Here is a 25,343-nt window from a genome sequence, read left to right as displayed (position 1 = left end):
GGAGGATGGGGATCCAGTCAGCATCAGGTGATGCTGTGGATTACGGAGGAAGGTGATCCAGTCAGCATCAGGTGATGCTGTGGAGTATGGAGGAAGGGGATCCAGTCAGCATCAGGTGATGCTGTGGATTACGGAGGATGGGGATCCAGTCAGCATCAGGTGATGCTGTGGAGTATGGAGGAAGGGGATCCAGTCAGCATTAGGTGATGCTGTGGATTACGGAGGATGGGGATCCAGTCAGCATCAGGTGATGCTGTGGATTACGGAGGATGGGGATCCAGTCAGCATTAGGTGATGCTGTGGAGTATGGAGGATGGGGATCCAGTCAGCATTAGGTGATGCTGTGGAGTATGGAGGAAAACAGAACAGAGAAGGGAAATAGATAATGCCAAGAACAAACGAAGGGGGGATGATTTTTCCAGAAGAATGGCCTGGAAGGGCTGAGGAGAGGATGGGAGCATTTCAGATTCCAAGGGGCTGGGGAAGGGAATAACAGATGCCTAAAGACAAATAAATGGGTGCCTTGTAATTCATCAGCAAGATGCTGCGTGAGCTGGGGAGTCACAGGAAGGGCTAAGCAAGGGAATAACAACATCTGACTTACTGGTCACACCGTCACTTTGGCTGCTATGATACAAACAGTCTGTGGGAGACAAAGGAGGAAGCAGGAAGGTCAGCTGAGAGGCCGAGGATGCCTTGCTGAGCCATGGTCAAAATGGTACAGAAGGGAGAGGGTTGGGTGCAGAGTACACTGAGGGCAAAGCCAGCAGGACTTATTGATTAAATGGATATGGAATTTGAGACAAGGGAAACTTGAGTGTTTTGGAGGCCTGGACAACTGAAGAATGAAGTCACCAATAAGAGAGACAGAAACAAGTTGAAGGGTAAGAGGATTCAATCTGGCTTAGATGTGTAAATGTGAGAAACCTTTGGGAAGCAGAGGTACAGATAAACAGGAAAATCTTCAAGGCTGGAATTGGAGAGGATAGGTTAAGATTATAAACACAGGAGTCACTAGCATATATAATACATAACTATAAGCAATAAGCATTATCACATGAATAATCATGTAAATTTCTTGTATTTACTGTCTGTACCCCCAAGACTGTAAGCTCTGTGTGGCCAAGGACCACGCCCATCCACAGCCAACAAGGTGCCTGGTGATTGGTAAATGTTTACAGAGCAAATGGAGATGCTGTTCAATTACTCCTTTAAGACTAGCCACAGCCCCACAAGAAGCAAACTCCTTGCAATCACAGAACCAAGCCCAGTCAGGCTGAAACAGGGCCTGGGGCTCTCCCTTCTCAGCTTGAGAGTCCAGAATGTAACTGGATCGATCACCTGGCATACCACACGGTCAGACATTTAGGTTTCAGCCCTGCCACATTCTCACAGGGTGGGGCCTGTTCTGCCACCTCCATTTCTCTCTGCCATGGCTGGGGCCCAGTTGCTTCATCCAGTTCCTGGGCAGGATACTGATCTACCTGAAGTACGGTGTGGGAAGTACTCTCCACAGGAGTAAACCCTCAAGCAGTCTTCAAAGCATCCAAGATAGCCAGGATCTAGAAAAAGGGAGCCTGAGCCTACTCAGGGTGCATTCAGAGCAACAATTTAAAAATAACTTAAAAGGGGGCTACAATAGTAAGAAAAATTAAAGACTATCTCCCAAAAATTTATTTAAAAATACATTGGTTTCTCTGATGTCTGTAGTTGTCAGTAACCGATGAAAAGTACTGTAGATGCAGGATATTCCTTTTCCTAATCATTAGCATTCAGAGGCGTTCTGACTAGAAAAATCATACTTATTGTGAGGCCTCAGAGGTGTCTGGCTTAGCAGTCCAGAGTGCTTGCTGCTATCCAGAGAACCTGAGTTCAGTGCCTAGCACCCACACTGGATGGTTTACAACTGCTGGTAATTCTAGCTCTGGAGATCCTACACTCTTCTGGTCTCTGTGGGTACCCATAGACACAAGCACAAACACATAAAATAAAAATAAATCTTAAAAACAGTATTTAGCTCTATTTTAAAAAAACAAACAAACAAAGTGCCAGCAAGATGGCAGTGGCTGAGGGATCTTGCTACCATTACTGAGCACCTGTGTTTGTGACTGCGACAAACTACATGGCAGACACAGAGAACCGACTCAGGCCAAATGTCCTCTGACCGAGATTCTTTCACCAGGAGCATTGAGTTCGTTTCATTTGTCAAATGACTGAGAAGACAGAATTAAGGACAATGGGTGCCATTGTGAGGTACATTTCAGTCCACTAACTCCAGTCTGGAACAACCACCTTTAGGAAGATGACAACACAGCACTAATGGCCTTCAATGACTCTGTCCCCTCCTGACAAGTCAGAAATGCAGCTGAGAGAGGCCTGCTGAGGCACCCAGGGTTCGAGGCCTAGGGCCAGACTTCACGCTCTTCCTCTTGAATTTCTTGTTGTTTTGTTTTTTGAGACAGGGTCTCATCATGTAGACAAGGCTGGCTCCAAACTCAGATTCTCCTGCCTCTGCATCCAGAGTACTAGGATTCAAAATATGTACCACCATGCCCTACCTGTCCTTCTCTCTTTTAAACAATGTTTTGCATGTGGATTTTAGAGTGCATCCACATATACACATGTATACACTGTCCCGGTCATGAGTGTGGAAATCAAACAAGACCACTCAGGAGGTTGTCTTCTCTTTCTATCATGCGGACCTCAAGGATTAAACTCAGGTGGTCAGGTTTGGTGACAAGTGCCATGACCTGCTGATCAGCCAGCCAGCTGGTTCCATGTCTCTGTTCAGAGTTTCATCCCATTCAGCACAAAAGAAAGCAAAAGTTATGGTTCAGTTATGGTGAAGGGTCAGGCACATCCTAAACCCAGTGCTGGGGGTTCAGTTATACATGATAGACCAGGATTCTACCTCTGAGTCCCCCCTAGTTCTAGGCATAAGTCTGACAACATGAAACTATGTCCCTGTCAAAAGGTAAGCCACAAATATTACAGGATGCCAAGTACATGCTGTGAAGTTAAGAGGGATTCCTCCCCTTGTACCAAATCTGTCATCCGTCAGAGTAGCCCTTGGCTTTGCACTTTATGAATAAAACTATTCATAGTAGGGTCCACAGAATTAAAAGGACCATTCACTAGCAGGCTAAAAAAAAGTTGAGATATACTTCAGCAAAATGTTTGCATAAAAGATTAAAGCGGCAGGATGAAGTCAGTTAGCTTTCTACAGTAACAAGTGCTGAGTGCTTCCTCTCTGGGAGCCACTGTGCTCAGTGCTGACTGTGTGTACACACAGTTGTATGAGTGAGCGAGTGAGGGAGGGAGGGACAGAGACAGACCAGCACACAAGGAAAAGACAGAAGCCAGGTCTCCAGGCTTACAGCATTGGCTGCCGATAGAGGGTTGTGAACTTCAAAGACATAACTAATAATATAGAACAGATAATTGTTAACAAAGTGGCACCATGGCACTGGTAGGTGTCTGCAAGAGTTCTCAGAAGCCATCTTTCTGCTGGGGATGAGGGCCTGCTGGGCAGGCTGCTTCAAGGGGATATGGATACGAGCAGAATATGTGACACAGATATATGAAAATATCAAAAAATTAAACCCATTATTTTGTGTGCTGAATAAAAAAAAAATGTAAAGGTAGGATGTGGTGATAGACTCCTATAATACCAGCACTCGAGACTGGAGAGTTCGAGGCTAGGCTAGGCTACCTGGCTACACTAGGTACATAGGGAGTTCTAGGCCAGTCTGTTTCCATTATATTGCAAGGTCCTGTCTCAAAAGAAAAGAAATGAAGGCAAAGAAGATGGATGGTCAAATTTGGGATTTGAGGTGTACTCTGAAGAAAGACTCTCCTAAATTGGAAATAGTATATATAAACATTACTGGCCCTAATGTCAGGGGAGAGGAAGCAATCTGGTTCTAAAACAACCAGGCTAGACTTGTATGGTCCTGAAAGTTAAAGGTCTTGTAGAGGCAGAAAGTACTGAACATAACTACAGTCTGGACACACAGTGGCTTCTAGATGAAGCGTATGCAGGTATGAGATGAGTGACTGACGGTGAGCTTGCCCTCCCTGGAGCTCGCTCACTGCAGCAGGAAGCTCACGGCAGCTGGGGGAAGAGCCAGGCTTGAGAGGGCTTGGGAAAGGGCATGTCTGTAAGACCCAATGATGATGATGACAGAAGAACTAGCAAGCTCCTGTGACAAGCTGACAGAAAGCTGAGGACAAGTCAGCAGAGTACAGAACAGTGGGTAAATGAGTGCAGAACTTCTTGTGGATGAGTTGAGCCCCAGGATATCCACAGTACTGATGTCTGCCTAGACGTGGGGGTCTGGAATCAAACTGGTAACCATGGGACAGGGGTCTTTCTGATGGACAAAGAGTTGTAACCTAAGTAAGCTATCTCTGGGAGGGAGTGTAATGAGGAAACCCAGAATGTCAAACTGAGCCACCGGTATATAGCAGGTGAGGGTAGGCAAGAAAAATCGAAAAGGAAAATCAGAGGATAGAGATGCAATTCAGAGGCAGAATGCTTCTGCAAACTCCTGATCCTCAACACTGGAAGAAAAAACTGATAAAGGAAGGAAGCTAGGATAAGGATAGCAGAGATAGAAAGCAGCGGAGAGTCTGAGGTAGGAAAGGGTAGTAAACCATGAAAACATGCAGTAAGATCAAGGAAGGAGCATATACTAAATGAGAAGTATTTGCCAACTGTCTGCTTGATTGAATGCATGCATGAATGAATGAATGAATGAATGAACAAAAGTTCTTGGTCAGAAGAAAGGCCAGGGTTGCTTTTCAAGAGGAATTTGTTAAGTTTTACTCCATCCGCATATAAAAACGTTTCTGCTTGCACAAGTCATCCTGTTCAGCACACACACATCCTTCCCTGCTTCCCCTCTAGTTCTCCCCATCCTCCTTCCCAGTTTACACAAGCAAAACAACACACCTTCAGTGTCAAAGCAGACAGGAAACTCCAACTTGAGTTTCCACTTCATTAACAACTGCGCCTGTGGCTCCTCTTACATAAAAGGGGTATGTGGTAACAAGGGGGAAGAGACCGGATTCCAACCCCAATTGCATTTCTAACTAGCTGTGTGACTGACTTAGGGGAAGCTGCTCAGCCTCTCTGGGTCTGTGTTTTTACATAAAAGAGAGGTAGATCTGGAAATTCAGATCAGTGTTGAAGGTCTTTTTGTGCATAAGTTCCTTGCAACACCCCGAGAGAAGAGAGTACAAGACAGGAAAATGACCCTCAAACGAAGCGCCAGGACAGGACGGATGTACCAAGAAAGTGAGACCGCGCTGCTGGAGCTTCGAAGATTGCCAGAGAGCAGATCCCATTCTCTAAACTGAGAGGGATCCCATTCCAAGAGCTGAGAGGGATCCCATTCCAAGAGCTGAGAACGCTCCTAACAAACACGAAGGCGACGCTCACCCCGCACCCCACCTTTCCTAGACTCCCAGACAGCCAGGAGGCTCCAAAAAGCCCTGTGAAGAGGTAGGGGGAAATAAAGATTTCTATTCCATGGTCCTGCACTGCTTTTGCAAGTCGGATTCCCGCAGACAACGACCTGCAGACCGATAATGACACAGTGACTCGCTAGAATGAGCGACTGTGTTCATCTCGATCGCTCCTACTTCTGGGGACGCAGGCTGCCCACGCCGCGCCCCGGCCGGCCGGCGTCCGACCCCGGCTGGGGCTGCCAGACCAGCGGCGCACTCGCCTGGCCCCCTCCGCCAGCCTCGTCGCGGTCTGGAAACATTTCCTGCCCCCACCCCCACCCCCAGCTTCCCGGTGGGAGCGAGTTGGCCTCGCAGCCGGGTCAGCGCTCGCAGTTACCCCAACTCGCTTCTCAGTCAGCCCGCGCCGGGGAGGGCCCCGTCTGGCTCCGAGAAGCCATGGGGGAACCCAAGCGAGGTCGCTCGGGAACCCCAAGGTTCGGGCAAGGCAAGGGCCAACTGGCAGCGTGCCGAGACCCCGCTGCCTTTCCTGGCGTTACCTGCTCGCTTGCGGGGGTGTCCCGGAGCAGCCGGCCTCTCCCGGCGCTGTCTCCCCACGCAGTTGCCCATGCTGGCTTCTCAGCCGATCCCCATGCACCAGAGGTGGCGATCGGCCGGCTGCTCCACGCTGCTGCCACGAACCGCGGCGTCCCCGGGTCAACGGCTCCCGCAGCCCGACATTGGGAGCTCCTGGATCTCCCCTGGAGCCCGCTCTGCCCGACGCCGGCTTCGCCACAAAGTTTGCGGGCCAGGGGAGAGGGAGGTGGCCAGGCCAGGGGGGCCCGCGACAGTGCCCGGCCAGAGACCAGCCCGGCTGGAGGGGCGGAGGGAGGGGGCGGACACCGCCGCAGCTACTCCTGGATCACTCGGAGCTCTCAGCTGGGGCCGGCCCCCCGGAGCCTGTCACTCACCTGCCTAACCCCGCCCCGGCCCGGCCCCGCTCCCTTCCTCCAGCTCGGGGTGCCCGCGCCACGGCCGCCAGACGCCCCAGGTGCGCATGTGACCGACGGCACCGCCCCTCGAGCCGGGCCTGGTTTTCTCATTGGCTTCTCCCAGGGTGCGTACCGCCCCTCGGCCCCACCCAGCCAGGTGCCCGCCCTGCGGTCAGTCTCCCGGGGAGAGCGGCGGGGAATTATGCGCCCTCAACCGCCCCGGCTGCGTGCCCAGCAGTCACTTCCCCTCCCCGAGCCGCGCCCCGGCCCAGGCCCCGCCCTCCGGGGAGGGGCCGTTAGGTCCCTTAAGGAACCGCCTGGCCCAGAGCCTACGGGCACGTGACCTAGGAGTGCCCCGCCTCCGAGGCCTGCGCCCAACTATTGGCTGTGGAGGCGCGTGCGCGGAGAGACGCTCTCGTGGCCACACCCACTTCCCCCTCCCACAGTCTCTGGCTCGCGTCATGGCTGCCGCCACCGCTCTCGGGGAGGCAGCGGCGCCTATGGGTGCCCTGTGTGGCCTCGTGCAAGACTTCGTCATGGGTCAGCAGGAGGGACCCGCTGACCAGGTGGCTGCAGGTATGGTAAGCAGCGCCGCGAGGCTTCTGCAAGGGCCGGACCACAGGGAGCGGCCTCAGCACCCGCGCGCGGCGGGAAGGGAGTGAAGGGCGAGGTGATTGTGATTGGTCCTCTGGCTCCCACTGAGAGCGTTACTGCCCTAACAAGTTGGAGAGTCGCTTGCATCTTCCTTAAAGCTTTCTTTACATTCCGCATCTCGCTGAAGTCCATAGAGAATCATTACATTTCTCCGAGAGTAAGAGACTTGTGCAAGGCACATACGAGCCCGGAAGTAGAACTGGGACTTGGACTCGGGGGTTCAGATCCAAACCTGGTGCTTGCACCGCAGACTGCGTTGTTTTCGGAGTGTTAATGTGAGAAGGTATGGGTTCCAAGTGTTACACTCCAGCCTCTTGCCATCATAGAAGTAGCGTGCGCTCCCGCGGTGTAAGTGGTTGTAATTGGATGGAGGAGGGGAGGAGCCAGTCAGTGGGCGTGTAGGTGACTAGTGAGTGTCTTTAAAGCTTCACTCGTGTGTCTTAGTAGGCTTTAAAAAAAAAAGATTTATTTATTTATTTTATGTATGTGCGTACGCTGTCAGACGCAACAGAAGAGGGTATCGGATCCCTTTACAGATGATTGTGAGCCATCATATGGTTGCTGGGAATTAAACTCTGGACCTCTGGAAGAGCAGTCAATGCTCTTAAACCATCTCTCCAACCCCTAGTAGGCTTTTTGATAAATTAGATTCATATGACTTTTTTTTTTTTTTTTTTTTTTTGGTTTTTCGAGACAGGGTTTCTCTGTGTAGCCCTGGCTGTCCTGGAACTCACTCTGTAGACCAGACTGGCCTCGAACTCAGAAATCTGCCTGCCTCTGCCTCCCAAGTGCTGGGATTAAAGGCGTGCGCCACCACTGCCTGGCAGATTCATGACTATTTAATGTCGAATTTTTTATCCTTCTTCCCAGATTTCCAATTTCAAGAATCTCTTAGTTCCTAGTTTATCCTAGATTTGAAAAGATCCAGGGGGCCTCATTAGAATTCTTTCTGAATGTCGAATGTTAGGCCTTCAGAGTCGGGTTTAAGAAATAGAACACAAAATGGATATAGATGGGGGTTTTTAAAAATTACATTTGGAAGTTCATGGTGAAGGAGAAGTTTCTTTTGCAAATTGAACAGATTAACTTTTAGAATATGTGAGAAATGAACTTCTAGAAATACGAATTGGGCCTTAGCAATAGTCCACATTCACTCTGCCAGTCTATTATTTCTGAGCACATATTTCTTTTACCCAACATGAAAAGAGTTGGGGACAAAAAATACAAATAAGATACTATCTACGGCCATCCAAATATTATAATTAGTGAGAGAGACAACTGTGTTGGAAGAGGTAAGTATATGATTCGGAAGCATCAAGGGGCAAAAATGCCTGCTATTGACTGGGCGTGGTAGTGTATTCCTTTAGTTCCAGGATTTGGCAGTGGGGTGGAAAGTTTGCTAGTCAGTTCTAGGTCAGCCTCAGCTACAGTGTGAGCCCCTCTCTCAGAAAAAAAAGAAAGAAAAAGAAAAGAAAAAAAAGCCTTGGTACTTGCTTAAGCTTATAACATTTTACAACTTAATCAGATGTAGCCTGTTATGGAGTATTATCAATGCCATTCTCCCCCAGATTTTACTATGGAGATTTCCTAGCATTTAACAAAATCGAAAGAATTTTAATTTTTATTTATATATCTGTTCATTGTCTTTTGAGACAGACTCTCTCTGTGTAGCCCTGGCTATCCTAGAACTCACTCTGTAGACCAGGCTTCCTTGAACTCAGAGATTCAAATCTCTCCCTCCAGAATGCTCGGATGAAAGGCTTAAAGAATTTTTAAAGATCATAGACTCACTACTTAGAGCCTATCACTAACATTTTTTTCTTTAATTTGAATTGTCACAAACCTACCCACTTAAACTGCAGAAATCAATACATTAATCTCTAAGTTCTTTATTGAGCTTATCATTGACTAGTGTTTGCTTTTGGTTTATATGGGAGTAAAATTTAGATCCAGTGAACTATCAGGCACATTGTTTTTCACAGAGGCTTACGTATACTTAATCCTACCCCCATTCCAAGGTAGATGTTACTATATTAATGTCGTCTGTAATTGTTCTTCCATATTTGTGCACTCTGGGAACAATAATTTTGGATTTTATGGATGCATACCACATCTTTAAAAGATAACTTAAATACCTGCCTTCATCTTATTTTTTCATAAAATACTTTTTTTGTTTATGTCTAAAAAGGAGGAAGCCTAAACTATCTCCTAGTCTTAGTGTTTTTATTGCTGTGACTACACAGCATGACCAAAAAGCAATTTGAGGAGGAAAGGGTTTATTTGGCTTATGCTTCAAGATCATAGTTCATCATTGGAGGAAGTCAAGACAGGCACTCAAACCTGGAAGCAGGAGCTGATGATGCAGAGGCCATGGAAGGGTGCTGCTTACTGGCTTGCTTCCAGTGGCTTGCTCAGCCTGCTTTCTTAAAGAAGCCAGGACCACCAGCTCAGGGATGGCACCACCCAGAATGGGCTCGGTCCTCCTCCGTTGATCACTAGTTGAGAAAATGCTTTACAGCTGGTGGCATTTCCTCAAGGGAAGCTCCCTCCTCTCTGATGACTCTAGCTTGTGTCGAGTTGACACAAAACTAGCCAGTGCGTGTATGGTTTAAAATTAGCTCTGTAGTACCCGTGTAAGTGAACCCTGTTGTCATTTATTCCTCTTAACAAAAGGAAGGTTGGTGCAAAGGAATAGTAGCCAGTAAGATTGAATGCGTTGAAGAAGCTGGATTGTATATTATATATAACCTTGAACTCCAGCAGAAGGATCTGAGTGGCTTGTTGTAGGTAATAGGTGTTTAGCCCTTTAAGCAAGGGCTATAGAATGAAAGGGAATTCAGGAAGGATTAGGTTAGTCTCCTCAGTCTTTGTTGTTAGGCTATGGTAAGTGGACAGTTTTAAACTATCCCCAGAGGACATGCACTTTCTCCAGCTCGAGTCAATCTGTGCAATACTGAACACATACATCAGTCTTCGAAGCAGCAGCTTTTTTACAAGTTACAAGTGCAGAAGGACTCCTTTGTGGTCACAGAGGAACTGCCAACTTTGTTTGGCACCTGGTGGTTCCTGGTGGAAATAGTTGTCAGCCCCCAAGGACACGCAGGTACTAGAAAGGAAATGACTCGGAAGCCCAGGAATGAAGGCCTCTCAGGCGGGCAATCACTGCTAGCCAGTACTCAGTCCCAGTCTTTATTCTCACCAGTGACCTCTTAGACCTTTAGTTCCAGGCACCAGCGTTTGTTTTCCATTTCCCAAATGCTCTCCTTCCGGTTCCCTCCACCAGCTCTATCTAAATCCAAATTAGACCTCACAGTCAAAGGCCAGTTAGTGCTGTTCCCCCAGTATTTCCTTGGATAGACAATGTTTGCAACTCCAGTAAACTTCCCACCCACTCATGCACTCACGAGCAGATTTGTTTCACAGGTATGTCTGTACAAGTACCCACATTTGACTACCATTTCTACCAAGAGTCCCTTGGAACTAGCATGAGCACATATACCATAAAACTATTTAAGGGCCAGTGAGGTGGCTCAGTGAGTAAAAATTGCTTGATATCCTGAGTTCAATCCTCTGGACACACATGATAGAAAGAGAACAGTTTCTCTGAAGTTGTCCTCTGACTTCCACATACACAAAATGTAAAAAGAAGGTTATGTGACTAGAATTAAGGAAGCAAGTAGAATCTGTGGGATTTGAGGCCCAGTTAACTCTTTAAGACTTGAAGGAAAAAAAAGCCTACCCCAGATGAACCCAGCATTTTGAATCTGGGGGCCAGGGAAAAGAGGAAGTAACTTTATCCAAAAACATGAGCAGGGTTATACTGCCCCACCCCCACCATTAGGGTTCTCCTTCAGTTCACCCTTCATTATATTATATTTTGCCGTGTTTTTAATTGCCTGAATAAGCCACTACTCCTGCAGTAAGATTGTTAAGGAGTAAAGAAGAGTAGACGACTGTGGCATCATGAGAGAGGTTTTACTGTTTTGTTTTGATTTTGAGACAGTGCCTCTGTAAGCAGGCTGGCTGAAGACTGCTTCTGTTACTGAGGATGCACTTGCACTTCTGATGCCAGTGCCAGAATTACAGGCATGTGCCATGCAGTGAGCCTCATTCGTCTGGCAAGCACTTGCCCAACTGCACTGCAGAAACTCATCCCCAGAAATGGCCTTTTTGAGAGCCTAACTGGAACCTATTCCTGGGGGATTTTTCTCCATTCTGTTCATTCGCGTCTGCTGACAGCACTCCAGCTCTGGCCCTCCCTGCCTTGGGCTGCCACTCCAGATTCTTAAGAGGCTGCAGTTCCATCAGACAGAGACCTAATTGTTCCTTCTGTGTCAGTGACCACATAAGTCCTGCTTTTGACCCTTCATCCATATGAACTCTCCTGGCTGAGGAAAGCATGCACAGTTTGGAAAGCTAGCAAAGCCATTGTTGCACAGAAAATCCAGCACAGATTGTAAAAACTTAGGCATCCTATAAAGGGAAAGAAACTTATATTTTTCCTTTGTGCCAGTAAAACTACCCTTGGGGAAAGTAATTCTTTATTTTAACTATTATAGGTTCTCTTACCCCAGGAATACAAAGGCAGAATTGATAGTATTTCTGTGTATTTTAGCTATTTTTTGTTTGGGAAAACTTACCATGACTTAAAATTAGTAGCCCAGACCCACAGGTGGCTCACATTTATAATCCTGTCTTTCAAGAGACTTTACCAGGAAGAGTGCCATGAGTTATAGAGGCCAGCCTGGGGTAAATAGTTGTAGATCAGCTCAGCCTGGGGTATAGGATGGAGACCCTGCTTTCAAGAACAAAATTAACTTAGTAACCTATTTCCATGAACCAGAACATGTGCTCCTTCTGTTAACTTTTTTATATATTACTGTGGAGACACTGAATGGTGGACACTTTGTGCCCCAATAGACAGTGGGTTTTCTTAACTCCCTGTCTGGCTGGGTGTAGAGGCACACTCCTTTAAGCTCAGCACTCGAGAGACAGAGGCAGGCAGATCTCTGTGAGTTCAGGATCAACCTGGGCTACACAGTAAGACCCTCTATCTGTCTTAAACCCTACCACAGCGTTTGCCTTATAACAGACAACATTATTGAAGGAAAACAACTTTTTAAGATGTAAGGAACACCAAAGAGGAAGAGAGTGATTATGTTTGGGGGTATCTAAGGAAGGCTTCATAAGTACTGACACTTGAGTTTATAAGTTCTTCAGACCAGGGCTAGAAAGGAGCATTTCAAACGGAAGGACAGGAACTTCCATTTCATGTGACTGAGAGGACTCCTCATAAAGATGTGAACAGAGCGCTCAGAAGCTACATTGTAAAGGACTTTAGGGCAGTACGGAGAAAATGAGGGTGGTGAACAAATCATTGTGTGTTTCAGATAATTCTGGATAAAGCACCAGCATAACGGAAGACTTTTTTATTAACCTTTTTTTTTAATCTTTAAAATAACAGAGTGCTTTGGTAATTTGCATGTCATCCTTGCATAGGGGCCATGAGAATCTCTGTATCATTCCAGTTTTAGTATATGTGCTAAAGAGAGCTCAAAGACTTTTTGTAAAATTTTATTTTCATTTCTAATGCATTGATGTTTTGCCTTCTTATATGGTGTATAGGGGTGTTGAATACTCTGGAACTGGAGTTAAAAACAGTTGTGAGCTACCAGGTCCTCTGGAAGAACAGCTAGTGCTCTTAACCGCTTGAGCCATCTTTCCAGCCCCAAAGACTTGTTTTTTAGACTACCACTTGAACTTTTTTAAGAGAACAGTCCAGCTGCTTTTGTCTAGTTACAGTTCTATAGTCATTGCTACATTCTAAAGTTCAATGGTTAAAAAGTTATGTGCAGCCAGGACACAAAGGGGAAGGTGTGCACCAGTTCCTGCAGATTGTCTTCCGAGCTGCACATGTGCAACCCACCACAGCTGCCCCCAACACAAAATAAAAAGAATTTCAGGAACATTTCCCATCTCACCCAAGCACCTCTTGGTCCTGGAAACCTGACTGAAGCACTGAGAGAGTGAAGAAAGGACAGACACACAGATGTCTTCTGGGTACCAAATACTCCTTTAGTATTTATAGCTGGCGAAAAAGGGTCTCTGTGGGAGGTCTCTGCAGGGGAGCAATGTCAGGCTGTAACCAGCTGCACTCGAACTTTCTATACACTGAGTCAACATTCACACAGAGACTGGAGGAAGGCTTTGCCAATTCCCACGGGTCTGAGGGCTGGTCTTTGTCAATAATTTGCATTCACTCAGAACATCCTCAGCTCCCAACAGTTTTTATCACACCAAAAAGTGAGAGCAAAGAAGTAGTCATTATTTGGAAGGTATAGAAAGGAGGCATCATAATGGAAAGACATGTCTGAGGTAGAGTAACCAGAGCTAGAATAAGATACTAACTAAACTAACCACTGTGTGAAAACATTCTCAGAATATTAACTCTTGAGCATTTGCCCACCTAGTAACCATTTTCCTTATTTATATTCAATATGTAGTGAGAGCTTTATTGTATCTCTATTTTTGAGATGCTTTTATTCAAAATCTGGTCCCTGTGAAAGCTCTAAAAACTCAGTTCTCCACTAGGGAGACACTAGGGGTGTTCACTAACATCCTGGAATGTGCGGGAGTCACATGCATACGGATGCTCTGCGTAGTGATCAGCCAGCTTCAGCTTGATGTGTTCTGAATGCTGAAGAAGCTCTCAGTTTAAAATCTGAGGGAACTTTTCCAGTGGGACTTGGCTGTTAGTGGGTTCCCTGCACTGTACAGCTTCCTCACTTTCCCCCTGGGCTCTTTTTTTCAGGCATGTGGACAGCAGCTGGGCCTTCCACATCCTGGCACAAGTAGAGCTAAGAGTGCCTGATGGCTAAATTGGTGCCAGTCACGAGCTATGAATCCTCACTAGAGTTCCCCTTCCCTCCGTCTGGTTGGATGTCTTACTCTAGTACCAGACTGAGCCTCTGCCCAGCTCAGCTCACAATGCTGCTATAGGCCCAGCAGACTTAGGGGAATGGAGGTTTAGGGCAGTGTGCTGAAGTCTTTCCTGCTTTGCCCTTTTGTTGACAGGTTAAGGTTCTGCATTTAGAGATGTCTAGGTCCAGAAACCTGAGCAGACTTTGGAAGTAATTCCTATACCTTCATTAGGTAAAGCTTCATCCATGATAACCCAGTCCTTCTAAGATAGCTTGTTACTCTTTGCTTTCCTCTTAAAAATATAGAAGCAGCATCTGTTAGATCTGTTACTTGTGTGGTGTTGATATTTCTAAGCTATATATCTACCAGATAGGACACTGAAGGTGTGAAAGGATACATAGTGAGAAGCTCCTCTTCCATCCCACAGTGAACTGTAGACGCTGGCTTGATCTCTGCTATTACTGTGTGGCACAGCCTCAGGTGAAGTGGTAGGGGAGTGATCTGACATGAGTGATTTCAGAGAACAAGTTTGTCTAGAAACTGTATAGCCAAAGATAAAACTATAAGAACACTGTATTGTGCCCATAAACTTGTTTCTCAAGGAGGCTAACAATTCTGAAGATAATTTATGGGACTGGAAAGGTAACTCAATTGTTAATGCCTTTGGCTTGCAAGCATTAAGATCTGAGTTTAGATCCCCAGAACCCACATAAAAGGCAGGAATGGTGGCACACACTTGTACTCTTAGTGATGGAGTGACTAGAGGTAGAAACAGGTAAATTCCTGAAGTTAGCTAGCTAGCCAGCCTACAACATGAAGTTCCAGGTCACTGAAAGACCCTGTCTCAAAGACAAAAGGTGCCCGAGAAGCCACAGCTGAGATGGGCCCCAACTTGTAATGCATTCACACATCTTCACACATATGCCACACACAAATATGAGCACACATATACATGTGTATAAAACCAAGGAGTAATTGTAAATAAAGGAACTAGTTTCCCACTGTCAGAGAAATTACAAATTGAAGGCTACATTGAACACTGGATTAGAATTTTGTTGTTTTTCTTTTTTTCTCTCTCATTTCTTCCCCTTCGGTTTTTCGAGGCAGGGTTTCTCAGTGTAGCCTGGCTGTCCTGGAACTCACTCTGTAGAATAGGCTGGCTTCCAACTTAGAGATGTGCCTGCCTCTGCCTCCCAAATGCTGGGATTAAATTTTACCCTGCCAAAATTTTTTTTAATATGTTTATATGTGAACTATTTTTGTGCCTGGTGCCCTAAGAGGTCAAAAGAGGGTATCAGATGCCACAGAGCTGCAGTCAGAGCCACAAACCAACATGTGATCCAACCCAGAACCTCTAGAAGAGCAGCCAATGCTCTTAACCACGGAGCCAGCCATCTCTGCAGCCCTTGAGACTTAGGACTTTGATATCATTTTATATCTAGTTTGACATATGTAGATACAGAAATAGTGACAGATGTTTGTGTAATGTGGATGGGTTGTTATACACACACACATGCATGCACACATTTCTCTTTAAACTCTTTATACTCTAGAAGCAGTATCGTTCTAATAGCACACCCAGATTATGGTTGGTTTGTTTAATTTTGAGATAGTGTCTTACTATGCAGCTCTGTCTTGTAGCTTCCTGTATAGAGCAGCTGGCTTCCAATTCACAGAGATACAGGTTGGGTATAGTAGTACTTTCCTTCAATCCCAGCACCCAGGAGACAGCCAGATGAGCTATGTGAGTTTGAGACCAACCTGATCTACATAGAGAGTTCCTGGACAACCAAAGTTAAATAGTGAGATACTGTCTCAGAAAATTAAAAATCAAAACATAAACTAAACAAACCAGCAAGATGGCTCAGCAGGGAGGCTGGTGAGATGGCTTAGCAGTTAAGAGTAGTGACTGCTCTTCCAGAGGTCATGAGTTCAAATCCCAGCAACCACATGGTGGCTCACAACCATTTGTAATGGGATCTGATGCCCTCTTATAGGGTGTCTGAAGGCAGCTACAATGTACTTACAGATAATAAAATGAATGAAAGCCTTTGGGCCGGAGCAAGTGGGACCAGAGCAAGAGGGAGAAGGGAAGGTGGGGTGGAGGGAAGATGGCTCAGCAGGTTAAGACACTTGCTGCCAAGCCCACAACCTGAATTTCATTCCCAGAGCCCACAGAGTAGGAGAGAACTGTCTCCCAAAGGTTATCCTCTGACCTCCACTTACAAGCTCTGGTACAAGTATACCTTCATGCATGCACAGATACACAAAACAAGAAGCTCGGTGACCAGAGGTGGAGCAGCAGAACGATGAAGAAGACTTACTTGTTGGCTATTATTAAGTTGACTGTATTTATTGGATTGTAACTCAGTGTCTGAATATATACTAGTCAATACTGATACAGTAATAACTAGAATCTCTTTGTAGAAGAAATTAAAATAATTGAGGTAGATATTCCTTCCTCCAGAAGGCTGAGCTTAGTCGTGCTCGAGCCTAATCTCATCCTCCCTGAAGAGGGGCTAACTAACCATAGCTCCCCTTTAAGACGGGGACCTGAAAGGAAAAAGTAGCCCTACCTAGTGCAGAGACAGACACACCTGGTCCAGGTGACTGAAGTGAAAGTGGCTCCTGTGAGAGCAGGAGAGGTGCTGCAGGATGACCAGTGTGACTTACCTGTGGTCGGCACTGTGTCCCTGAAACAGTGTGACCAAAGAGTAACTTACCTGTGATCGCCTTCTAAAAACTAGTAGCCACAGTCTAAACAGAGAAGCATCAAAAGGGACAACCTATCAAGTAACTCTTTATCAAGGCTGTGAAGAACGAGGGAAACTGAGAAACTTAAGGAGGAGACTGAGGATTCCTGACACTAATTATAAAGTGATACATTTAATTCGATCTTAGAACCATGGCATTAGTGGGAACACTGGTGAAACCTGAGTAATGTTTAGAGTTAGATGGTCATATGCCAATGTCAGTCTCTTAGTTTTAACAAATGTATGTATTTGATAAGTGTACTATGTAAAGTGATGAAGTGGGGAAGACTGGGTAAGGTGGTACAGAAACTCTACATTGTCTTTGCAACTTTTCTGTTAATCTAAAATTATCCCAAGGCCAGATGTGGTGCTATGTGTCTTTAATCCTAGCACTAATTATTATCATTATTATTATTATTTTAAAGTTTTTCTGTGCACATACTATAAACATGGACTGTATAACACGGTTCTGTGTTGAGATCTTGTCCAATTTTCAATATACATATAGCTGCTTTAATCTTGTTTCACATGTGAGCTATTATGAATAATGCCATAGGGAACATGAACATATGGCAATCTTTTCAAATATTAATTTATTTCCTTTGGTATATAATACAGCAGTGTTACAGCTGGGTTGTAGAGGCTTTTTTTTTCTTTTTGAGGGACCACCATACTCTTTTCCATAGCAACTATAGTAGTTTGAATTCTCACTAACAATGTTTGTACAAATTCCCGTTTCTGTCTGTCCTTCCAGCCCTTGTCACTTGTTTGTTTTGTAAGCGCCATCCAGACAAGTACGAAGCCAGAATATCCAGTGCCTTTTAAATGTACATTTTTGCTAAATTTGTATGTAGTTACTTTCTCTTGGTCTCCGTGATCTACCTTCCTCTACCCCCCATATGGTTATGCTACCTGCTGGATTATTCACTGTTAGGGATTGAGCTCAGGCTCAGTGCATGCTGGGTCAGCACTCAGTCAACTGAGCCACACCTTCAGCAGTGGTTTTGTTTATTTGTTTTGCCTGGATGCCATTTGTCCTCATTCATCTTTTATGCTGTCTTATAGGCTGTTGTATATCTATACACAAAGGGCTTTTTATTTGGTAATACTAATTTGTACGTAGCCAGCTTATTCTTTATTTTGGAGTCTCTATATATACAGACATTTCAGTTACAGATGAAAATGCTTATTTAAAAAACAATACTTGACACTGCATATTTAAAACGTGGCAGCTTCTTTCTTATCTGGGAGGGGATCTTGTCCGGCAGTGTGTAGTCTCCCAGCACAGAGCATGGTACAAACAGGAAACACTCCACAATTGAACTATGTTTTAACTTTTTCATATTTCTTTTGTTTCTTCTAGATGTGAAGTCCGGTGGTTATACAGTGTTACAAGTAGTAGAAGCCCTTGGGTAAGCCCCTCTGTTCTAGAATATTCTCCAGTCTGCCTTGGTACTTCTATGCATTATTTCCTCCCTAGAACCTGATTTTTCCTTGTAGTTAAATGCCTCTGGTCCACATTAGCACCTCAATCTAAGCTGGTCTTGGGTTGTTTTTCTTAGAAAGGTACAGCTTGTAATCCACGCTGGTCTACATTAGGTTCTGACTCAGCCTGCAGGTTCAGGTAAAATGGGCTGCTACGGCCTTCCGCTGTTGTCTCATTGGAACTCGAATCCTCTTGTGCTTCCTTAGATCTACCTAATCCCCTTAGGAGTCTGGTTGCCCCAGATGGTTTGTCTCTTGGGTGATTCTAGACCATGGCAAGATAACAACCAATGTTAGCATTACAGCCTGTTTATAAGGTTTGTTTGTGTTGTAGTGTGTCAGTTCTACATTCTTTTCTTTTCTTTTTTTTTTTTTTTTTTTTTTTTTGCTTGCTAAACAACATTCCATTGTACCAATGACCAGCATTCTGTTTAACTATTCATGAGTTGTGGTGGACATCTATCTGGGTTGTTTCCACCCTTGTGCTATTATGAAAAATGCCCTTATGAGCATTTGTGTGCCTGGGTCCCTCTTTAAAATGCTGCAAATGCACAATATTCTACCTGCTAAGCAGAAACATTTCTGAGTTCCTGTCCTCAGAATACAGGAGTGGTTTTATTTAAGATTTAATTTAAAATTCTTGGGATTAGCTTTCCAGAAATCTACATCCTGCTGAGGTTGTGTATAAATGTGATCTCAGGAGAGCTATTTTGAATATAATCGTCTTGTTGCTGCAGTCCAGCTGCTCCCTTATGAGCTAAAAGTGTTCCAGTTCGAGGGGCTATGCTGATGTGCTCCTTGAATCCCAGCCCTCAGGAGGCAGAGGCAGGTGGATCTCTCTGAGTTCAACACTGGTCTACAGAGCTAGTTTCAGGACAGGTAGGGCTACACAAAGAAACCCTGTTTTGAAAAAGAAAACAGAAAACAAGAAACAAAACAAAAACTGTTACAGTTAGAGGTGTTGCTCAGTTGGGCAACCTTGTCAAGCATGCACAAAGCCTGAGTCACAAAGCCAGAACAACATAAAATCAGGCCTAGCTTCTGTGATCCCAGCACTCGGGGTTAATGCCTAAGGATAAGTTCAGGCCTATACTCAATTACGGAGTTTGAGGCCAACTTGGGCTTTATGAATCTGCCTCCAAAAGGGGGGAAAATTTATTCCTTCCATTTATTAAAGATTGTAGGTGTGTGCAGGCACACCACCTATGACCTTGGTTGCTCAACATTTCTTTTCTCTTAGCAAGACTTTACAAATAGGGGCTAGAGAGATGGCTCAGCGCACTGACTGCTCTTCCAAAGGTCCTGAGTTCAGTTCCCAGCAACCACGTGATGTCTGTAATGGGATCTGATGCCCTCTTCTGGTGCATCTGAAGAGAGCAGTAGTGTACTCATATACATAAAATAAATAAATCTTTAAAAAAAAAATGACTTTACAAATAGTCAAGAGGATAGCAATGAGATCAGTGCAGGCTAGACTAAGCATGAAATCCTAAACAAGGGTGCTGGAGAGGCAGCTTAATTGGTAAAGTGAGTTCTATCCTAGCACCCATAAAAAGCCAGATGTGGTGACAGATTCATAACCCTGCCATGGATAGGTGAAGACAAGCAGATCTAATAGCCTAATCAGACAGCCCCAGGCTGACCACTGAGAAGCCCTATTTTAATAAACATAAGGTAGACTACTCCTGAGGCATGACACCTAAAGTTGACTTTTGGCCTCCATGTGCATACATATGTACCAGTGTACACATACATGTGTGTCTGCACACACAGAAATTTTTATTTAATTTGCAAGTCTGCTGCCTTCCTTGAGTAGAAGCTGCAGCTGCCAGGCATCTCTGAAGCCGCATGGGTACCACTAAGCTCTGTTTCAGAGGGATGTATCCAGAGTAAGCATGGTGCCCACTAGGTGCCAAGTAAGAGATGCTTAGACAGACTTCGGTTGACTCCGGTGTCACATGAGCCTCTGTTGCTGCCAGATTAATCAGGGTAGTTTTGGGCTTTAGTCTTTTTTTTTTTTTCCCCCTTAGAGACAGGATTTCTCTGTGTAGCCCTGGCTGTCCTGGAACTCACTCTGTAGACCAGGCTAGCTTTGAACTTTAGAGGTCTTCCTGCCTCTGCCTCCCAAGTGCATCACCACCGCCTGTCTGGGTCTTCGGTCTTTACTGGACACTAATGTTATTAGCTCAGGAGCACCTTCATGGCTTGTTTTTTGGGGCTTTTTTTGGTTTGTTTGCTTTTTAAAAAACTTTTAAGAGGATTTTGCTTTCTTTGTTGTTTAGAGACATAAGTATGGCTAGTGACTAGCTGCAGAATATTTTCTTTATAATTTGCACTGGTTAATGACAGATGCTTTCTATCTTGCTATCTCCCAGGTCCTCTTTGGAGAATCCAGAACCCCGAACTCGGGCTAGAGGAATCCAGCTTTTGTCACAGGTGCTACTCCAGTGTCACTCCTTGCTCTTGGAGAAGGAAGGTACTTTCACCACTAGTAGAGATATCTTCCCAAATCACTAAGCCATGGCCTACATAACGTTCACAGAGAAAAGGGTTTTAACACATCTGTGCACAGCTAATGCAGTGCCTTCATTCCTTATTAGTATACATGGCAGAGATGACTAAAATGATAAGATATAAGGGATGTGGGTTTGAAATACAATCTTTGATCATTTTTTTCAGTGTATCTCCATGTCTACATCCTGTAATCATATATAATACTTACTGCCTGGCCCTTTAAAGAAAGGTTGGTAAGCCCTTAGCATCTAAAGAAACGGAAAGGTGGAGGGCTGTTGTGGTTCAGTGGGTACAAGCGAGTACTATGTGAGCCAGAGCTTGATCCCTGGAGCTACAGGTCCCAGAAGTGGTCCTTAGTTAGACCCTCTCTGAAAAATCCAGAAGAAAGCAAGCTTAGTAGTAGCGGAGCTCATGAAATGGCTTTCAGCCCCCAGCACCAAAGCAAAAGAGGAAAAGTTCCATTATGACAATTATGGGGTTGATAATATGGCTCAGAGATAAAGGGGCTTTAGGCAAAACCCTAGAGCCCTGAATTTTATGGCTGGTTCTTGGGAGTTTTCCATATGCTGCATAACTGGAGTGTCTTAGTCAGTGTTCTGTGTCTGTGAAGACACACCAGGACCATGGCAATCCTTATTTTTAAAAAGTACTTAATTAGGGCTTGCTTACTGTTTCAGGAGGTTAATCCATTGTCCATGATGGGGGGCATGGCAGCATGCAGGCAGACATGGTGTTGGAGAAGTAGCTTAGAGTTCTACATCCAGATCCACAAACAATAAAGAGAGAACGACACTAGGCATGGCTTGGGCTTTTAAATACTTCAGTGACGTGCTTCAACAAGCCACACTTCTTTATCCCTATCAAGTAGTGCCACTCCCTGATGACTAAGCATTCAAATACATGAACCTTTGGGAGCCATCCTTATTCAAGCCACCACGTACACAGAAAATAATGAAGTTAAAAAGAAAGCAATTCTGAGGGTAAAGCTGGGTTTTGCTGTGAGTTTATATGAAAATGAGTAGTAAAAGACTTTCCTGTTTCACTAAGTAAAGACACCATTCTTGATTCAGAAGAACATTTGTAGGAAAAGTCAAAATGGGATGGCCTTAGGAAGTAGATAAAAATAGCTTGCTAAGCTAACACTGGATCTGTTTTGTGCAGTGGTCCACCTGATCCTGTTCTATGAGAACCGACTGAAGGACCATCATCTTGTGATCCCATCTGTCCTACAGGGCCTGAGGGCACTGGTAAGTCCTTTTCACTGCATAACTGTTTGTGGGAGCCCTTGGATGGTTCTCTCTGGGCCTTTTGGAGATGAACCTTCACATGCTGAAGGACAAAGGCAAATAGAGGAGTAAATTACTGTTAGCCAGATCTGCAGTTCTTATTCTAGAGGACGAAGTCACCCTGTATGGCAGTTCCACTTTACCTTGTAATACACTGCACCTATAATCTACACTTTTTTTAAAAAAAAAAAAAAAAAAGAGGAAAGAAAAAAGAGCTGTGGAGAAAAACTCAGCTAGAGAAAGTTTCTCACTGAACAATTCCTCATGAGCAGGGATGTTGGGATGCCCAACTACCCAATCAGACACGTTGTAGAGTTGTGTTTTAGAGACAGGTTTCTCATATATTCCCTCCTCCCGCAGAGCCTGTCTGTGGCCCTGCCCCCGGGTCTGGCTGTGTCTGTGCTTAAAGCCATCTTCCAGGAGGTACATGTACAGGTGAGTGATAATAGTTTCAAATTTCTTTTGTTGCTAGTCTTTGTCTTGTATACTTGATATAACTAGAACGAGATGACAACAAATTTTCCTCCATGTTCTGGATGCTTTAAGGTCTGGTGACCTTGTGTATGCGGTATCTCTTTCTACTGGGTAAGGGAGGAATGATGACACTAGATCTGAACAGTCTTCTTGGCTGAAGAACCTAAGACATACATGATGCAGGTTCAGGTTATGATGTCACTGTTGTGCTGTTTAGTAGCCAGGCCCTTTCCCTATAGTCAGTCCTCTTAATTTGATCTTATGCTGGCTTAGAGATTGTGAAGCTGGAAATGGTTGTAGTGTTTGAAGAATTCTTTGTTCTCTTTTTCCACTTACTTTCTTTCTTCCCCACCCTCAAGTCCCTGCTACAGGTGGACCGCCATACTGTCTTCAGTATCATCACTAACTTCATGCGCTCACGGGAAGAAGGTGAGAGGCGGGACTATTTGAGGAGTCTGAAAATCGAGCGACTGCTCTCCCCCTGCCCCCAGATTAGAAGGGCGGATTGTGCTCTGGGGAATATGTGAAAGACCTCAGTCTGAGGATTGATAAAGGCTTGGGGTACAGACTTTTCCCAGTGTAGGAAGGTTTTTAATTCTGAACTTGAGTAAGTGCACACACATGCACATACAGACTTGTGTGTATCTTCATGTATCTTCACTGAATACTTGGATCTAGGCAGGAAAGGAGAACAGGAGGCAGCAGGAGGCCACCAGGCTTTCTGTCCCGTGGGATAGCAGTGACTTTGTTCTCTCCTTCCCAGAGCTGAAGGGCCTAGGAGCTGACTTCACATTTGGCTTCATCCAGGTGATGGATGGAGAGAAGGATCCCCGGAATCTGTTGTTGGCTTTCCGCATCGTCCATGACCTCATCTACAAGGACTACAGTCTGGGTATGTTTTCACAGCAGGGAATTAGCTGGGTGAAGCTGCTCAGAGGTAATGAACCTAAGTCAACTTTATCCTTTCTCTGTTGTCACAGGACCTTTTGTTGAAGAGTTATTCGAAGTGACATCTTGTTATTTCCCTATTGATTTTACTCCTGTAAGTAGCACCTTCATTCTGGATCAGATACTTAAGAGTATGAGCTATGTGGAGACATTGTTCTAGACAAACGAACACAACAGACAGTCCCTGAATTGACATTTTGTTTGTTTAGTATGCATGTGTGTGCATTTTTGTGCAGTGTGGCATATGGAGGCCTGAGTATGGAGGCCAGAGGAGGACATTGAGTGTCTTCATTTATACCTGTCCGCTTGTTCATGACAGACTCTCCTGCCACCAGGCTCTGCCACTGAACTTGGAGCTCCCTGGTTTTGGCCACTGTCTGCACACCACCATCCACTGCCCCAGGATTGGGATCACACAGCCACCATTGTACTGGGGTCTGTTGCTCCTGCTGTCCTGTCACTTTTTTCACCGAGCTATTTTCCCAAGCTGATAGATATTTTAAAGTCCGTATGGATTCATATTTTAGTAAACTGGGAAATGGAGAATCATCCAACACCAAAGGCGGGATTTAACTCAGCAAGTACTTGTGAGGGTACCTAGCAATGCACTCAGTGTTGAGGGGTACAGTATTGTGAGCTGTGGTCCCTGCCCTTGAAGGCTCAGCATTGAGGTAACAATATAGATATCAAAATGAATCAAAATGAATATCAAAATGAATGGTATATAGTCATTCTGGAAGACAAGGGTTTAGCAGAAGCTACAGTTGGCAGGAACTGAACTAGCAGATTAGAGGACGTTGCTTGGTTTTGGGGGGAAGTATAGGAGATGAATTTGTAGTTAGGGAGGGCATCTAGGGTGATAAAGCAAATGAACAGTGTGCACAGGAAGTGTTTGCCTTGACTCTGGACCTTCTTCCCACTCTGCTGTCACATTTTTTTTCTATGGTCAGCTACCCAGGTCTCCTGCTCCATGGGATGTGTGGGGATGGGTACTGCAGGTGTTAGGAACGTGAGGGAAATGAAAGCCTTGACTGCAGCATGCTGAGTGATGCTTGAGAACATTGACTCTGGCTGACTTTAAGGGCCACAGCTGTCTGTGCTAGACATCACTCACCAGCTGACTTATTTCAGTTGGCATCCTACTAAACCACCTCTCTCCTGACATTGTTTCATAATCAATAACTATCATTACAACTCAGAAGAAGCTTATAACTTTGAAATGTTGAAAGACTGGTTCAGCTGATGGATGGATGGATGGATGGATGGATGGATGGATAAGATAGATTAGATAGATTGACAGGCAGACAGACAGATAAGGGGGTGGGGGGTGTTTGTAAGGTAATAGGGCTAGTTAGATGCCTCAGTAGGTAGAAGCGCTGGCTGCACAAGTGAGTTCTATTCTGGGTGTTGTTTTGAGATAAGGGCTCACTATGTGTGTGACCTTGAACTTGTAGCAAGGCTCAGTCCCTGAGTGTTATAAGCTGTACCACTAGGCCTGGCCTCCCACACATCTCCTGACACACACTCTGTGTCACTCTTAGATAGGAAAGTTTTCTTTAAGTTTATTATCATCATTATTATCATTATTAACTTCTCTTTGTTTTGTAGTGTTCTGTTTTTAGTTTATGGGTAGATATATCTTTCAAAAATAATAATGTTCTTTAAAATTTTTTAAGGATTTTTTAAAAAATTTATGGTATATGTCTGAGTGTGTATGTTTTGTGTGCAGGTGCCGGCAGATGCCAGAATAGGGTGTCAGTTCCCTGGAGCTGCAGTTATAGGTCCTTTTGAGCATCCCACCATGAGTGCTAGGAACTGAACTCAGCTTCCTTGTTGAAGTACTGTGTGCCCTAATCCGTTGAGCCATC

General features: G+C 45.0%; 2 protein-coding genes and 1 pseudogene across 3 annotated transcripts in view; 1 reads left to right on the top strand and 2 right to left on the bottom strand.

Annotated features, from left to right (window-relative positions):
- The window catches only part of Ubtd1 (ubiquitin domain containing 1), a 54,427-nt gene extending 47,848 nt beyond the window's left edge, over positions 1-6,579 (bottom strand). Inside the window, exon 1 of the mRNA XM_028774749.1 lies at positions 6,009-6,579. Within this exon, the coding sequence (XP_028630582.1) occupies positions 6,009-6,078 (70 nt within the window). The 5' untranslated portion in view covers positions 6,079-6,579. The remainder of the gene's footprint in view (positions 1-6,008) is intronic.
- Positions 6,580-6,885: 306 nt separating this feature from the next.
- Positions 6,886-25,343, top strand: part of Mms19 (MMS19 homolog, cytosolic iron-sulfur assembly component) — a 34,859-nt gene continuing 16,401 nt past the window's right edge. Inside the window, exons 1-8 of one of the 2 annotated variants that reach the window (XM_028776331.1) lie at positions 6,886-7,016; positions 18,132-18,180; positions 20,629-20,729; positions 21,929-22,014; positions 22,414-22,488; positions 22,887-22,956; positions 23,291-23,419; positions 23,508-23,569. In XM_028776331.1, coding sequence (XP_028632164.1) covers positions 6,902-7,016; positions 18,132-18,180; positions 20,629-20,729; positions 21,929-22,014; positions 22,414-22,488; positions 22,887-22,956; positions 23,291-23,419; positions 23,508-23,569 — 687 coding nt within the window. In that variant the 5' untranslated portion in view covers positions 6,886-6,901. The remainder of the gene's footprint in view (positions 7,017-18,131; positions 18,181-20,628; positions 20,730-21,928; positions 22,015-22,413; positions 22,489-22,886; positions 22,957-23,290; positions 23,420-23,507; positions 23,570-25,343) is intronic. The other variant, XM_028776336.1, reaches the window with a different exon arrangement.
- Positions 12,549-12,649, bottom strand: LOC114628726 (annotated as a pseudogene).

The sequence above is a fragment of the Grammomys surdaster genome, unplaced genomic scaffold, assembly GCF_004785775.1.
Source record: "Grammomys surdaster isolate TR1022 unplaced genomic scaffold, NIH_TR_1.0 66, whole genome shotgun sequence".
Classification (NCBI taxonomy): domain Eukaryota; kingdom Metazoa; phylum Chordata; class Mammalia; order Rodentia; family Muridae; genus Grammomys; species Grammomys surdaster.
The sequence above is the reverse complement of the archived record's forward strand: the minus strand, read 5'-3'. Positions and strand labels throughout refer to the sequence as shown.